The 16,113-nt window shown below is 36.8% G+C and overlaps 3 protein-coding genes across 3 annotated transcripts in view; 2 read left to right on the top strand and 1 right to left on the bottom strand.

Annotated features, from left to right (window-relative positions):
• The window catches only part of cpamd8 (C3 and PZP like alpha-2-macroglobulin domain containing 8), a 36,032-nt gene extending 29,074 nt beyond the window's left edge, over positions 1-6,958 (top strand). Inside the window, exons 41-43 of the mRNA XM_051907204.1 lie at positions 2,606-2,680; positions 5,593-5,785; positions 5,906-6,958. Of these exons, the coding sequence (XP_051763164.1) occupies positions 2,606-2,680; positions 5,593-5,785; position 5,906 (269 nt within the window). The 3' untranslated portion in view covers positions 5,907-6,958. The remainder of the gene's footprint in view (positions 1-2,605; positions 2,681-5,592; positions 5,786-5,905) is intronic.
• Positions 6,959-8,631: 1,673 nt separating this feature from the next.
• Positions 8,632-13,594, top strand: odf3l2b (outer dense fiber of sperm tails 3-like 2b). Its single transcript, XM_051907216.1, has 4 exons — positions 8,632-8,755; positions 10,764-10,874; positions 11,900-12,013; positions 12,155-13,594. Exons 1-4 carry the CDS (start codon positions 8,668-8,670, stop codon positions 12,631-12,633), a joined length of 792 nt encoding a protein of 263 aa, XP_051763176.1. The 5' UTR covers positions 8,632-8,667; the 3' UTR covers positions 12,634-13,594.
• Positions 13,595-13,744: 150 nt separating this feature from the next.
• On the bottom strand, positions 13,745-15,056 carry cks2 (CDC28 protein kinase regulatory subunit 2). The gene is made up of 3 exons (XM_051907219.1): positions 14,808-15,056; positions 14,385-14,512; positions 13,745-14,210 (listed from the first exon to the last, which is right to left on the bottom strand). The coding sequence occupies exons 1-3, from the start codon at positions 14,870-14,872 to the stop codon at positions 14,167-14,169; spliced, it is 237 nt and encodes a 78-aa protein (XP_051763179.1). The 5' UTR covers positions 14,873-15,056; the 3' UTR covers positions 13,745-14,166.
• Positions 15,057-16,113: the final 1,057 nt, after the last annotated feature.

Here is a 16,113-nt window from a genome sequence, read left to right as displayed (position 1 = left end):
TTCATTCGCAGGACTTTCAGATACACACAGGCACTGACATGTGTGAGGAAAACTGCAGATGTTTTGGGAAAACAAACCTTCGACCTAGGGGCCGGATCCACACAAATCTTCTTAAGAAAGAAGTTTGGAAGTGCCATTCTTGAAAAATCTTAAGATCTCAAATATTTTCTCAAGAACAATTTTTTTCACTTTTTTTTTTTTTTTTTTATACAAGAAAATGACAGGATTTGGTGTTATAGTATCTGATTGTATGGCGGTTTTTGCTGAAGACTCGTAGATCAATTCAATGAAAAACACCTCAGTGGCGTCTTTTTGCACTGCCTGCAAATTACAGTGCACACTGTTATTAGGGTGACTGGCTTGATGGGAGTCCAGCACTCAGAGTCACAAATTTCTAATGTGCCATGTATTTTTAAATAGTTCATTTTAAAGAGCCTGTCACTAAATGGAGCGTACTGTTGCATTAATTTGCACTGTAATGCTTAACATTTGAAACAACCCAATTTAAGACAAATTGGAGGTTATTCTATCTTTAAGAGGGTATTTATGTTGAATAAAAAATGTTTTTTTTTTTTTGTTTGTTTGTTTTTTTTGAAGAATGTTTTGTGAATCTGGCCCCTTGGTTCGGATCACTGTAATGTGGGTCATTTTGGTCTCTTGTTAAGATTTTTATCTTGCCACTTGACATCTGGTCTGGTTATTTCATATCACAGGTGAGATTAAAGCCTCATCCACTTGCGCATCAAAGACAATCAAAGTGTTTTCAGTGCTTTGCAATTATCCGTGTCCAGACAGGCCCGATTCAAGGAATCAAACCTCTGTTTTCGCAACTGAGAAAGACTGAGGTGTGCGTTACCTGCTTTGGTAGGAACAGCTGTTCAGGTGCTACATTTGCTGATGATATAAACACATACATATACTCATACACACCAGTATATGGTGTATTACAGGGTTCCCCAAATGACAGAGCGCTTTTGTCCGAGGCCCTTTAACAGTGAAAAGAAAGGGGGGGCAGAGGGTTAGAAAAATCCTGTCACATTCCTTTCCGACGCGCGGACCAACAACAAAGGGGCTTTCTTGTTTTACAGAGGACTGCCATCGGGAAGGGGACAAAATAAAGGTTACGCTGGAAATCTGTGCCAATGTGTTAGGCCACGGTAACGTAGGGCTGCGCGATTGTTTTATTTGCAGGTGCCCTGATTTTGATCTAAAGAATAGTGTTTGAGGTTTTAGGAGCTGTGCAATGCAGGTTATAGACCCTAAATTAGAAGCAGTTTTGATCTAAGTTTAGGTTTTAGTTTTCTTAATCTAAAGTCTACTTATACACTTATTAACTTGTATATTCAGTTGGGTTTTTTTCTTCATTTTCACTTCACTAAAAACGTTCAAGTCTCACATTTTCTATATTAAAAGGGTAAAATGATTTCAAATGATTTTACATGTTAAATGTAAGCAATATTGTTATTATTGGCATCAATTTTCCTAAAGATTGTGTCATTAGATTAATTTCAAGATCGTTACTTCTGCTATTAAAAATTCAGAAGCAAAGACGGTCTTACTATCGGCCAGTGTCGTTTATTTTTCAGTCAGTTCAAATTGTATGTTTCAAAGAATCAATTCAAAACTCATTAGTGATTTCTGTTGAGCATCACTAAAAAAAAATCCTATAAGTCTCCACATTGCATTTTTCATATAGTATAATGTTTTAAAAAATAAACCTAAGTAAAATTATTTAAAATTATTCAACTGGTTCAATATAAGCAGCATATGAATATTGTAATTATTTTAAAGTCCCCCTGTGGTGAAAATCAAGCGTTTAATGTTGTTTATATGTCTCTGTGGTGTTTTTAATATGCTTTAAGACAAACCATGTGCAAATTCATAAGTCAACACCATTGCTGAGTATTTTCTTCTTAAAACTGCAGTGAACCAAAGACAGTCACAAAAACGTGGTTTGAAATCGCTGGTGTTTTTGACATCACAATCTACCTTGTAACCAATCACGTTAACGTGTGATAGTCAACTAGTAAATCTCTGAACTGTTGTGAGTGAGTGGAGGCGGAGCTAATTTGCATATTCATAGAATTGCATATACTAAATGAGGCAAGGGTGTACAGTTACAGTCAAGCTATTTTAAGGCATGAAGTAACTTTTTAAGGATAAAACATTTAAATATGTAATTTTGGTGATCAAGGGTGAGTTTAAAAAAATAATTCTAGAAGTCGCCATCACATTTTTCATATTAAAATGTTTCAGTAAAAATAGACATGCGTAAATATTGATTTTTTTTATTACCATTTATTGTTATAAGTTTATATAAATTAATAAAATAAAATATAACCATGAAAAACATGTTATTTGAAGCTTATTTTTTGTGTTTTATTTGTTACATTTAATTATTTTGTATCTACTTGAAAACAATAGCTGTTAAGAATGTCTATTGGTATGACATTTAGACATCAAAATATCAAACCAAGTGGCATCATTCTAGACTTCTAGACCTAGAACTGGAAATCAGATATGAAACACTGAGCAAATAATGTATCTAATTAATATAAAGTATAGTAAAGTACATTAATCTGACCTGTTTATTGTCATCTTACAGTGGGGGTGGCCATAGAAGAGCGAGAACGTGCTACAGGAGAAGAACCAGAACAGGAACCTATACTCATTCCTGCAGGTATCATCCTCTCCTCTTCCTCTCTTCTACTTTTCTTTGAACACATCTGCATCAGTCCCCTGCAGGTGTGAGCGTGTGCCACACATGGGCAGGTGTTGAAGAGTTCAACAATCAGAAGCTACATGCAAGGAAGCTTATGCGTGCACAGGCCTGCATATCAGCCCAGACTACATTAATGCTCAGATAATTAGCATCCCAGTCTGCTGTCGCTCAACTCGCACCCTCCTGTATAGGGTTTGGCCTGTTCAAACACCATTAACTGTGAGCAAAAGTTAGCTTGGATTGATTTAAATCATTTGCAGAATTTTACAAGGACTTACAGATTTAACAAAGCATAACTGAAATCTTACCCCTTATGTGTTCACAGGTTGGAGATCAGTACTGTACTATCTTTAGCAGGATTTATATCCCTCATATTCTTGACTTTAATAACCTAATTGGACAGTTTGTAACATGAAATGGAAAACATTACACTATAAATATATAGAATTAACAATTAATTCAAGATATATTCTCTGAAACTAAATCTTATATTTCACAATTTTGCTTCTCAAGAAAATGTATCTTAGCTATTTTAATTAGAAAACAGGACAAAAGTACATTATTTTTTATAGTGTATTACCCTCATTGGAGTGAAGGTAATTTGATAAGGAAAACATTACAACTCTTTAAGTAGCAAAATTAGTACTTAAGGCAAGTTAGAAGTGCTCATGATATCACATGCAGACTCAGCTAGGTGTGTGTAGGTATGTGCGTCTGTGTCCTCTGGAAAACTCCCAGACTGATTAGACAGTCTCTTGCAGAGCTGTTAAGACTTGCCCTGTGTTGTGTTTGGGCCGAGAAAATGTGTCTATAGGGCTGTGGTTGTTGGGGTTCCTCAAGGTTATGGTTTTGGCCCGCTTTTGTTTTGTTTAAGTTTCTTTTACCTGGATGCCACCTGTTTAAATGTTTGCAAGAATTTACAGTTCTTTTTTTGCTTGAGGTAATTTCCAAGTTTGTTTGTGTCTGTTAACGCTTGAGGTGATTTTCTTGGATTTGCCATTTGTAAATATGTTTGGGAAAACTAATATTTTCAAGCCACATCGCTTGAGTAGCAGAAATATGTGTTTGAAAATCTGTGAGAGCATTTTCTAGACACAAGTTTAGCTTAATCCTAGATCGAAAATGTTTTTTGATGCACAATCATGACTTACCCTGACCAAATCTCAAAAAGATTTGAAAAAATAGATATGCATGTCAAATAATTTATTCTACTTTTCTGTTACCTTAGGTTTAGGTATGTGTATGAGTGTTATATTATTGTTTAAGGATAACATGGAAATGAGTAGCCTTCAATTTCAGGTATAATTCCAAACTGCAAGTACAGAAAGACATTTATTATCCTTGATGATTAAGTGGTGCTGAGCAGCTGTGTTGACAAAAAGCCTATAAGCTGGGATTTTTTTTTTTTTTTTTTTTTTAAGTATCTCATTTGCGTTAAAGTCCTGCAAACATTCTCTGTGGAAAGATAAATGAGTTAAGACACCCAAGCTATGAATTCCTAACATTAGAGATGCATTTAAACACTTGGTCTGTTGAAACATATCCTCCTGGGACCCAGAAAAAAAAGTTTTTGAATTAAATATTTTGTTTCACATCATTACAAAAAATGGAAAAATAACATTTTTGAAAAATTATATTTTATTCATATTTTATGCTATGTCCTCTGTAGTGGACAGCAGGACTAAGTTGTTTAAAAAATAAAATGACAATAAATGACATGTATAGGCAAAAACAATGCCTTTTTTTTTATTCACCAATCAATTTTTAGGTTTCAGGATTTTTTTTTAACTAAATTTTGTTTAAAGATGATTCTCAACTATGTTATGAATGATAGAACGGAATGAATTGATATACCATTTTACTTTATGCAATATGTGGGTAAAATGGCCGTACATGGATTTTCCCATTCAATACAATGCATCTATACATTGTATCTAATTTGCATATTAATGTGTTCTTGGAGCAACATGTAATGAAAAAAGAAGTGTAATAATGGGAGTAAAAATTGGCAACTTTTTTTAAATAATATCTAATAATTAATAGGAATATTGATATATAATTCTTCGCTATTCACTTGTGTCTCCCAAAATGCCTGATAATCATGATTTAAGTCCTGTTGTCCTCTACAGAGGTCATGTATGAAATCAATGCCCTGTTTTGTAACAGAAAATCACATTTTGATTAGAAACCCTATAACATTTTCCTGCGATGCCGATTTATAACAAACAATTTAAAAAATAATCCAATTTAAATGATAATTACAAAATATAATCATATTTCCATAAGAGTGTTAAATTTGATCACTAAATTAATGTCAGTCATTTTTAAAGACCAAGGAATTGTTGTTGTCATGGTGAAACTTCCAAACATTTGGTATCTCTGCAAAGCCCTGAATGTGCTCTTTACAGGACAGCCAGACTTAAAACTGTGACATGTATGATGTCAGAGAAATTTACTAAAATATAATGTCCACTACAGAGGACAAAAGTCTATTCCTGGGTCCCAGGAGGATATGGAATCAGCTTGAGTTGCTGCTTTATGTATATGCAAGGCTCGCCCCCTACTGGCCATTTGGTACATGTATTTTTTTCTCTCCCAGACATGTTGTCTGGCAATAGATATTTGCTAACTGCAAATATTTAAATTATTATTTTTTATTAATAACTGCTAAAATATAAATTTAATTGCATGTTTTAGAAAAGGAAAAGCAGGCCAAAAACATACCCTTGAGGGATACCACAGCCATAATGATTTTTTTTTATCTTGATTTCCAGAAGAAACTATCTGAACATCTCTGAAATAAATAAAACAATGCTTTTGTCAAAGCAGCACATTGTTCTGCAAAGTGATTGACTGCTTTTATTTCATAGGAGGGGAGGAGCCAGGCTCTATGGCTGAAGTGTCCTACTATTCTTACGAGTATGACCCTGACACGGACAGCTTTTCGCCAGAGAGTGAGGAAAAGTTAGTTCCTATAGAAGAGGAAGAGGAGGCGGAAGACACCGCACCACTTCTGGGTGGACATATCCTCACAGTGGACACAAAGGACTCGCCTGAGCGATGGTGAGATACAATCCATTTACTAAGACTTTTTCATCCAAAAAAAATGTCTTGCCCATGTAAAACATCATTTACATTTATATTGAGCAACTTTTGTCTGTTTCTCTGCCTCCTCTACAACAGAGACCTTTGGCCACCAGCAGCAAATGCGAGAGCTCCACATTGTACATTCTCTGTGAATATGTTTGTGTGAAAGAAGGGCTGGAAAAGAGAGGTGCACCCAGCGAGATGACAGCTCTGCGTGTGTATGTGTGTGTTTGGAAAGAGAAATAATATCAATACTCTCTATTTTTAAATTAATTCCCATAGCTCTGTACGTTTAGTGATGGTATGACATCTCCCTGTATTCCTCTTGTAATCTAGTTTTAATAGTCCAGTATTTATGTTTGTAAGTATAATTCATCTAAAAATCAAATATTTTATTGTTTTTGTTTTCTATCTGTGGTATTTATTTGTGGCTAGTGCCTTTGTTTGTATGGTTCGTTTTTTTTATTTTCTCATTTCCTTGGTCAGATCCTCCCTTCTTTCTGAACACCATCTACTTGTTGTGTGGTTTTACACCCCGCTATGATTGAAAGTGCACTTCCAGAGCAGGTCTTTCTTACGAAATTGTCTGATAAGGTGTGTAGCTACTATTTTTACTTTATTGATGGCTGGTTTATTCACCGGAGAGGAGACTGCAGCTGATGAATAAGCTTCTTTCCCAGTCACCTTATGCTAAATAAGTCTTGAATCAGAGAAAACAAACTCTGTTAGATGAACTGGAATATGATTTGTACAGAATATAAGCTATTTTGACTAAACTGTCAAACTACCATACCATACTAAACTGCCATACTAAATAAAAAAATCAGCAGGCCCACATGAAATCTGCGCCCGCAGAACTTTAAACAAAATGCCTCTTTGTGATCATTAAGTTAATAAAATATATTGTTTAATTTGATTGTGCGTTCAGGTATCAATAAGAATGTATTACTCTCAAAGCCTGTTTAACATACTTTACTTTAACATATTTAAATTCCAATAAAACCTATGCAGATGCGCGAAGTGGGCTATGTGAATTTTGAAAATCACTGTAAAAATTTTTTAAGGGAACTACAATGAATATCAATGATATCAAACACAAAACATTTGGGGGGGGGGGGAGTCAACGAGAATAAACTTTATATGCAATCAGTATCGTCTGAAAGCTTTCTTTTACTATGCTTGAATTCCAATTTGTATACTGTCTGTTCTATATAATATGCAAAATTGGGATTAGTGCATACCAAATCATAGTATGTTGAAAATAATATCTCAGACTATTTTGTGTGGATTTTCTAAATAGGCTAACATTGCTTACAATCTGTTATATCAAGAAATTTGTTTGCAATGGCTTCTCTGATGTGTGAAACCCAAAGTTTACTTTAGCGGTACACATACGCTAAGCATTTGCATCAAACGTATAAAGTATACGCCATTTGATAATGTGAACAAACATAGGCGTTCAACAAATGCACACTAGAAAAATTCATCCTTGTCCATTGTCTGCGCAATTTCTCTCCAAAAGTTGTGTACTTGTTTAATCTAGAGTTCTCTTGATCCCTTCACCTTGTGGGTAAACGTATTATTATTTTCACGTATGAGCTGAGCTTACAGCTCTAGAATAAACGGGCTGTACACAGACTATGCTGATAACAATTTTGTCACATGCACTGTACACATACCCTAATGTATGCATAAATACTGAAGTATACCTTAGGCCGCCTTATGCAGGACAATTTTTTTGTCATCGCAATACTACTGTTCAAGCTCAAATCATTCTTAAAAGCACATACATTAGGTTAAAGTCACTTTGAGAGAACCTATTGTCCCTGGTGAACTGCTTCAGCTTCTTCAAAGCGCTCTGAAACTTGTTTGAAGGTCCCAGCAACACATTGACCCTATGTGTTTCTGTGTCTGCTGGGTCAGCTTGTGAGAGTTTGCCTATGTTGACATCTATCTCCGGTTACCACAGCATCAGACAGCACTGTTAATGTTTAATGTTTGTTTGCTGGTCAGTGCAACGGTGGACATGTTCACCTAACATACCTCCAACTTCCACTGCTTGCGATTTTAAAGCACTACCAGAATTTGATATAACACATTTCAGTTGGATAGATAGGAATATGGTGGTACATACTTTTAAATGTTTCTTCAGATGTTCCTAGCTTCTCAATGGCTGAGGGCCCTTTCTATGCAGCTTTGCAGGGGGGCCCCCAGCGGCTGGTCTCCCTGGTGATCCATGCTTGATGGTCTGTCTCTGCTCTGATGAACAGAGTAAAAGCATGAAAGAGAAAGGGTAAGTGAGCGGAGGGATTACCTGTTGGAGATAGTGTTACATGACAATGAATTCAAGTGATGACACCTTTTTGCTTCTGTCTCTCAAACGCATTTGTATATTTAATGGGTTTGGCAGCCCCTGATTGAGTCTGGTTGAATGAAGATTACTCCAAAGCATCAGTTTTCCACTTGAGCGGCTTTGGTATTGACATTATCAGATGGTGGACGGTGGAGAACTTGACTGGACTTGTCCCATTCAAAAGAGGTCAGAAAGCAGAATTCCCAACTGTTTTGCAGAGGACATCTGATTTAGTGAAGCCAGGAAGATGAAAATGAAGAAGTCCTACTAACCATCACCTCAGCTTTGATGATGTTCTGAAGATCTACACCTGCTTTGGGTTTTTGCATGTTGCGTTTTTAAATTGCTTGGAACAACTGATATTAATGTAAACGTTAATTCCTTAATAATTGCTTGTCCTTGAGCTCTGTTTACTTAAATTTTATGGAAAAGTTGGTATAGAGATTTGATAGTAGACCTCTGTCCAATTCTGCAGCTAATAGACAACATAAATTTCTTGAAGTAAATGGTTAAACTAGTCTCAAATGCTGTCGTGACTATGAGTGAAACGGAGACGGAGAGGAAGCGCCCAGTCATTGCTGGCAGAGAAAAAGGTGAGCTGTTGTGTGCTATGCATCTTACCTTCAATGTAAGAAACTTGTTAGAAGCAAATACTAGCATGTGTGGAATGCCGCTTGTCCAATCAAAATGGTGAACCGGGACAACCCGGCGTTCCAACGGTATAGCCCAGCACTGGGACTTAGTTGTTTGTATCAGTCTGCTAAACTGTTCATCTATGCATAAGAAGGGGGAATTTTCCGAGATTCTTTCTGCAGGTTACATCGTTAATGCCACTAGGTGGCGACAAGTGACTCTCTTTATGAGTGAATCATTAAATCATTTAGTCAAACGATTCTTTAAACAAACTGGTTCATTCAGAAACGAAACCCCGCCAGTGTGTGCTAGTAGGAGAAGCGCGGCGGTTGATTCTACATTTGGAACTATTTTTGTTGGCGGAGCGAAAATAGACAAAGTAACTGGCAGCATTGCGTCCAAAATATAGATTACTCAATATTATCTTATTGTTTTTTGAATAACAGAACTCTTGTTCTTGTTGTGTTGCTTAAAGCTGCAGTCTGTAACTTTTTTTGGCAATTTTTGAGCAAGTACATAACCAGCCAGTGTTCAAAACTATCTCCTTACCTTAGCCCAATTCACAACGGTAAGCTTGTAATGTTTTCTAATAAGAGGGGTATTCAAGCATGTAGCTGTTTGTCTTTGCGTCATTATGTCACGTCTGTTTACATAAAGGAGGAGTCCCAGCTAGTAGGCTATATGGCATGTGAGGATGCTGCAGATGACGGATGATTTATAGCATTTTCTCGCTCTGCAATAATTAAACTTATCATTTTGATGTTGGATTGTAATCCAGAAAGGTCCAAACGACAATCATCAGTGACAACTGGAGATTCACCCATAGTCAAAAGACTTCGGACTGCGAAGTGGCTACAGAAATTGAAATCTACATGTAACACTAATACACACTAAATACACATAGTCACACAATGCTAATGTTGTTAACATTAACGATTATAACAATAATAATAATTTGCATGGTTTGACGTGATCCGAGCTAAGCGATCATTAGATTTAGTCACCATTGGCAGCGCAATTTATTTATTTATATATATTGGTTAGAACAAAAGTGGCAGATTCCAGTGAAAATTCTTATTCTGGTCATACTTCCAAGACATAGAATCTGTGATTCTGAAGTACAGTATCCACACCAATGTGGTGACTGACAGCAAACATTAGATTCATCCGCCCTGAGGAGCCGTGCTGATGCACAACCCACGTAAAGATGATAATTCTGCAAATAATTGCAGGTTTCAAACAGAGGTGGCGACAAAGAGGCAAAACTTACGGACTGCAGCTTTAAATATGTTTTTCAAAAGTGAATAATGACATACCTCAATAATAGCTTCAAACGCAATTATTTTGGTTGACCTAAGGGTTTTTTTTCTTCTTCGCACTGTTGCTTAATGTTTGTAAAGCTGCTTTGAAACAAAATTAATTGTGAAAAGTGCTAATTTATGGATCTATTAAAAAAAATTACTGTAGCCAACGTAGTGTTGTATTTTGTAACAATTATGCTTTCAATGCAATTATGTTCCCATCAAATTTTCATTTAAATGGAGAGGAGTTATTTTTCCCTTCAAAGGTCACACTTTCAGGGAGGTTATGATAACTCTGTGCCCAAGCCTGACAAAACATGGTTAAGTAAATGTGAAAGAATGTTCTGTGCTTCCAGTAGCCCTTCTTATGCACACAAACATTTGTGGGCTGATGTCATGGCATTCCCCTGGTAGTATCAGAGAAGATAGCAAAAGGCATTGTCTGTCCTCCATTCCAGGAAAAACCACCACACCACTGCTATGAGCTCACATTCCTGCTGGGCTGCATCTAAAGGGTGTGGATCTCCCTAACAGATTCTGTCACAACTGCCTGCCAAAAATGCATGACTACATATTTCTGATTACTTGCACAAGTAGGGTTGTGCATATGTGGTGCACACATGACTAAAGTGTTTGTCACGGCTGTGTTTTCCAATCTTGTCCACAGGGCCGGGGCCTGGTCGATACTTCCTTCCTCCGGCTATTGGGTTTGTAGGCCATGATTTCACCAAGTCAACGAGTCCTGCCTTCTCCTTCCATGGCAGGATAAGTAAAAACAGTGAGTTTGTAATTACTTAGCCAGTATTTGCAGTGAAATAACAGAGAATAATGCAAATATAACAGATGGAGCTCTATTTTTCTATAAAATCCTTTTAGCTCATTTTACACCAGGAACATTTGCAAATCATCTACATAAGCATTTTCACTTAAAGGTTTAGTTCACCCAAAAATGAAATTTCTGTCATTAATCACTCACCCTCATGTCGTTCCAAACCTGTAAGACTTTTGTTCATCTTCAGAACACAAATTAAGATATTTTTGATGAAATCCGAAAGGTGAGAGCTAAGTTGTTATTTTTGTTTTGTTTTTGCGCACAAAAAGTATTCTCGTAGCTTCATAACATTAAGGTTGAACCACTGTAGTCACATTGACTATTTTAACAACTACTTTTCTGGACCTTGAATGTGATTATAATGCTTTCTATGAGAGATAAAAAAAAAAAGCCTCTCGGATTTCATCAAAAATATCTTAATTTGTGTTCTGAAGATGAAGAAAGTTCTTACGGGTGTGGGACAACATGAGGGTGAGTAATTAATGACAAAAAATTCATTTTTGGGTGAACTAACCCTTTAAATAATTTAGTTCATAAGCCTGTATTTTGCTAATACCACCACGAGAGGGAGACAGACTGCTGTAAATTTCCATTGCTTTGTAGCATTTTCTAATAGATTAGTACCTACATAATTTATTTTTTGCATATTATTTTATTTCACATTATTATTTTACAGAACAGGGTACAATGCTGCTAAATTTTGCCTCAAGGCAACTTTTTCTGGCTTCTAAATGTATTATATTGTTATTTTCCTTATATTTAATTGTGATCAGTAAACACACACACACACATATATATAACAAAATAATTGCATATAAATACATGTGGTTCTTGTGTATTAGACAGCTTACTTACATATTCAGTAACATGAAAACTGTGATGTAAAGTGTGACAGTTTCTTTCCTGTGATGTAAAGTGTGAGTTCCTTTCCTAAGTGATGTAATGCTGTTTATTCTGCTTTCATTGTACAGTGCATAACATTGACTGTAGTCCAGGACCTAAATATCATATTGATGCCAAACTGACTCGCTTTGGAAGGGACGGCACTCCTGCCTATTCCATACATGGCAGGATGGAAAATCGAGGTAAGTCGGTTATTCAATGTGTCATTCTGTTGAAACGGTTATGTCGACTGATCCACTTCATGTCGAAACCACCAGGAAACACTTAGCTGGAATGGACTGAGATTGACAGTTTCTTACCCTTGTTGTTTCTGATAATTGCAGCAGGAACCTTCTCCACCCCTGGACCTGGAGCATACAGCCCTGAGAAAGCCCCTCTGGGCAGCACCCATCGCAAACCGCCATCCCACACCATGGGCTGCCGCACTCCGTATCGTACCGTGGACACCGTGCCTGCCCCGAACAAATACACCCTCCCTTCTCTCATGGGCTCCCACGTCCTGACCAAAACATCCAGTGCTAGTTACACCATCTCTGGGAGATGTAAATCTGGAGGTCCGGCTGAGGACTTATCTAAGACTCCAGGTCCTGGTAGATATAACCGCACAGATCCCAGTGTCTACCTCCCAAGGCAGCCTGCGTTCTCTATGCTGGGCAGACACACTGCTGCAAGGGAGTCCACACTAGTACCAGGTCCTGGAAGTCATAGCCCAGAAAAAGTGACAGTGCACAAGCCCAGACCTCCTGCTTTCTCTTTAGGGGTCAGGCACTCAGATTTTGTGACCCCTTTAGTTGTAGATTAATAGTATAGATCATTTTGGTGTTTGTAAACAGCGATGACGTGTTTTGTGGGCAGAGCCTACCTGGTGGCAGAAAGCAAGTGTGGGTATCTGCAGGTTGGAGTAGTGGCCGCGACAAAAGGTAGGGGTGTGAAGAAAGCTCTTTATCATTGGTTGCGAAAGATGTCTGTCAGGGTGTGGGGCAGGGTTAGGGGTTAGTTTCTATTGTAGCAATTCACCTTTCAGCACGCCCATTACTCCGACCTGCAGCTACGGAATAAAAAAATTAAAAAGGTAATTGCAAGTTTATATCTCAATTCTGAGAAGAAAAAATTAAAATCGCGAGATATTAACTTAATATTCTTTTTTCTCAGAATTTCTCACAATTCGGACTCAAAATTGTGAGATAAAAATTGCAAGAAAAAAAGTCAAAATTGTGATATAAAAATGTTATAGGTTTCAGTGTTAAATGTTTAAATATTACTTAATGCTTTAACTGTAAGGCTAATGATCTGCATATAGTTTACATCAAATTCATGCTTTGATAGTAGGCTAATCATTACAGGTTTCATCAGTTCAGTAGGTCCGTTTAATGGCTTGCAACTTGTCTTGCAACCATAAATGTAGCTTCAAAAATGAAGACCATCTCTTTTGGCATTACGATTCTGACATTCAAAGGCACAACAAGACATTTTTGTTCCCCTATGGGATCTTGCCTGTTTTCCTCCACTTGTTACCAGTTTTTCTGCGGTGACGTAACTGTGACGTCTGCTCCCATATTGGTCTATTTTGAAGGCTGTATATGTAAATAGGCCTACTGCTTTTCTTGACTTCACTTTGAAATTTCATTGCATTCTTAAAAATGTTTGATATTTTCATACAATGAACTCTATGTTGGAAATATTCAGCATTCTTACGCCATTTGTCCAATGAATTTCAGAGACTTTTCCTGGTCGCTTTTCCTCACACAAAATTGCTGAAAATTTTACCAGCTATTTTCTTTGTGTAGTGTGATATCTACTTAAAAAACATTTTCTATATGTAATATCTTCTGTCACTTTACATGAACAACAAATATTGATAGTTATTATTCAATGTCACGTAACACTGATTATAAATAAGGATGCACGTGAGCTAATAAAAATAATATTTATTGATTTGTCAACAACAAATGTGGAACAAACAAATGTTGACTGCTCAAAATACAAGGTGGAGATGTTAACAAAAGCAGTTCAGCAACGGAAAGCATCGTAGTGTACAACAAAAACTATTCCTTCTATTCACGACAGGGGCGATTACTAGACCTGAAACACCATCCAACTTATTTTACATGACCTCAGTGTAGATCTAAAGAAAACACTTTGAAGGAGGCAGCCCATTCCCCCCGGGCTCCTGCTGCCATCAGATCTCCGAATGAAAGGGGGAGAAGTAGTAACATTTCATTACCATAGATCTGCAAATAATAAAACTTATATACAAATCACAACTTATGGAAAGAAATGCACTCATGGTCAGATCCAACCATGTAGTTTAACTTCAGATGATAATCTTGAAATTTCATTCCTTGGGAAGCGGTCTTCGGAATAGCAGAATGTGAGGCTCTGTATAAAAAGAGTGGAATTAGGGTTTTGGAGCAGCATTTTCGGATATTTGGGTGAATTTCACTCTCTACACCTAAAATGTGTCTCAAAACTAGAAAGCTGCCAACCTAGACAGTGATAAAGCTGTCAAAGTAGGTTTTAAAACACAACCCTGGTCCACAGGTAAATACTAACCTGGTTTATGGATCATGTAATGGATCCAGCCCTGACTTTGCTGGACTCCCAGTCTTCTCCATTCCTCCTCTGACATTAAGTGGGAGGAAGGCACCAGTTTGGAAAGCTGCTTGGGAAGCATAACATGTCTATGTGGAAGGAGAGGGACAATATGTTAGTATTACTGACCAATATTTTGGGTAAGACTAAACAGCTCTTCAAACTGTTTGTCACGCAATATAACGCAGTTAGGACGACAGAACATGGAAAATAAGTTTTGAACAGACAATTATCAATAATTTGCGGGTGTTTTTAATATATTTTATTAAAAAAAAAAAAAAGAAGAAAAGAAACAGACATATAGCATAACAGCCATCATTAAGTCTCACGTCAACTCGAAACTGAAGTGAACAATATTGTGAAATAACGAGTGAAATTCCTCACCTGTACTCGTATTCCTCGTCAGAATACTTGTCGGAATAGTAAATCTGCTTTTTCGTTGAAGACATTTTGGTTAAATGTTGAATTGAGGCAAAATCCAATGTGAAATACCGGAAAAAAACTAGCTTACGGTCGTCACAGAGTGTTGGTGTTTTCCTGTAAGGGCGCCGCTTCAGTTTTGAACTCAAACGGTCCCTCGCGCGCCTCTGATAGGTTGAGTCACTCAACGTTTAGGCTCCGCCCCCTCTGCGCGCGCCTGCGTTTGACAGGAGTGCACGCGAGAAGATCCGTTGGTCTGGTGAAGTGCGCAAAACACTCAGGATGTGTAGAAAATGTTTTATTTAGTCAGTGCAAGATTTATTGCGCTGCTTTTATTTTGTCTGAAATCATCTTTTGAAATCTTCATTACAAGAAAATGTTTTCTTTTCAACAGTAGGTGTGTTTCAGGCGTGAGAACTTAGAAGTGTGACAAACTAAGGAGTCTGAAACCCAAGGGTGGTATTTATGCTGTGAATGTGTTTATGTAGACTACATAAGAATTTATTTTGACCTTATATGACCTTATATGATATGATATGACGGTGGTAAATGTGTTAACCTTTACTCCAAAATGTCTTTGACAGCACTTTTGACATTTATCCTGTCAGATGATCAAACGATGGCAAATGATAGTGTTCTGTAATTACACATAATTTTTCGAATAGATTATAAACCAATATATTTTTAAATTTTACATTTCATTTCAAGTTATCAGCGCAATATGCTGTGGTTTTCTATAGAAAGCAATTTTGCCTGTCCCTCAAAAAAAAAAAAAAAAAAAAAGATTTGCAATGGAGGTCAATGGAGAAATAAACATTACAACACACTGTTTTGAGTACAGCCACAAGACCTAAACTTTATCCCCCAGTTTCACAAACAAGGCTTAAGGCAAGTCCCAGTCTAAAATGTGTGAGAAAGCAACTTGCACTGATATATCTTAAAATATGTCAGTGCCATTGTTTTGTCTCAAGATGCACACCAGTAATGTTTTTTTCTAAGGCATGTTTAAAAAAAAATACCTTAAACTAAGGCCTAATCTTGGCTTAATCTAAGCCCTGTCTGTGAAACCAGGCCTATATCTGTTAACATCAGACAAGTATGATAAAAATCGCTTACTAACTTGGTCTAACTAAGTCCTGTCATGACCATTTAAAGCCACCAAATCCAATAACCTAACACGATATGTGGAATGATGCTAGAAATGGATGATGTGACATAAACATCCACAAAATACGGTTTACAAAGAGCAAAACACCCATAGGAATGACAT

This window comes from Ctenopharyngodon idella, chromosome 10 (assembly GCF_019924925.1).
Source record: "Ctenopharyngodon idella isolate HZGC_01 chromosome 10, HZGC01, whole genome shotgun sequence".
Taxonomy (NCBI): Eukaryota; Metazoa; Chordata; class Actinopteri; order Cypriniformes; family Xenocyprididae; genus Ctenopharyngodon; species Ctenopharyngodon idella.
The sequence above is the reverse complement of the archived record's forward strand: the minus strand, read 5'-3'. Positions and strand labels throughout refer to the sequence as shown.

Coding starts and splice junctions, on each gene's coding strand:
- cks2 (XM_051907219.1), bottom strand. CDS start 14,872: ATGTCTTCAACGAAAAAGCAGATTTACTATTCCGACAAGTATTCTGAC. Junction 14,513..14,807: donor GACGAGGAATACGAGTACAG/GTGAGGAATTTC, acceptor CCTTCCACATAG/ACATGTTATGCTTCCCAAGC. Junction 14,211..14,384: donor TTACATGATCCATAAACCAG/GTTAGTATTTAC, acceptor CTTTTTATACAG/AGCCTCACATTCTGCTATTC.
- odf3l2b (XM_051907216.1), top strand. CDS start 8,668: ATGGTTAAACTAGTCTCAAATGCTGTCGTGACTATGAGTGAAACGGAG. Junction 8,756..10,763: donor CATTGCTGGCAGAGAAAAAG/GTGAGCTGTTGT, acceptor TCTTGTCCACAG/GGCCGGGGCCTGGTCGATAC. Junction 12,014..12,154: donor TGGCAGGATGGAAAATCGAG/GTAAGTCGGTTA, acceptor TGATAATTGCAG/CAGGAACCTTCTCCACCCCT.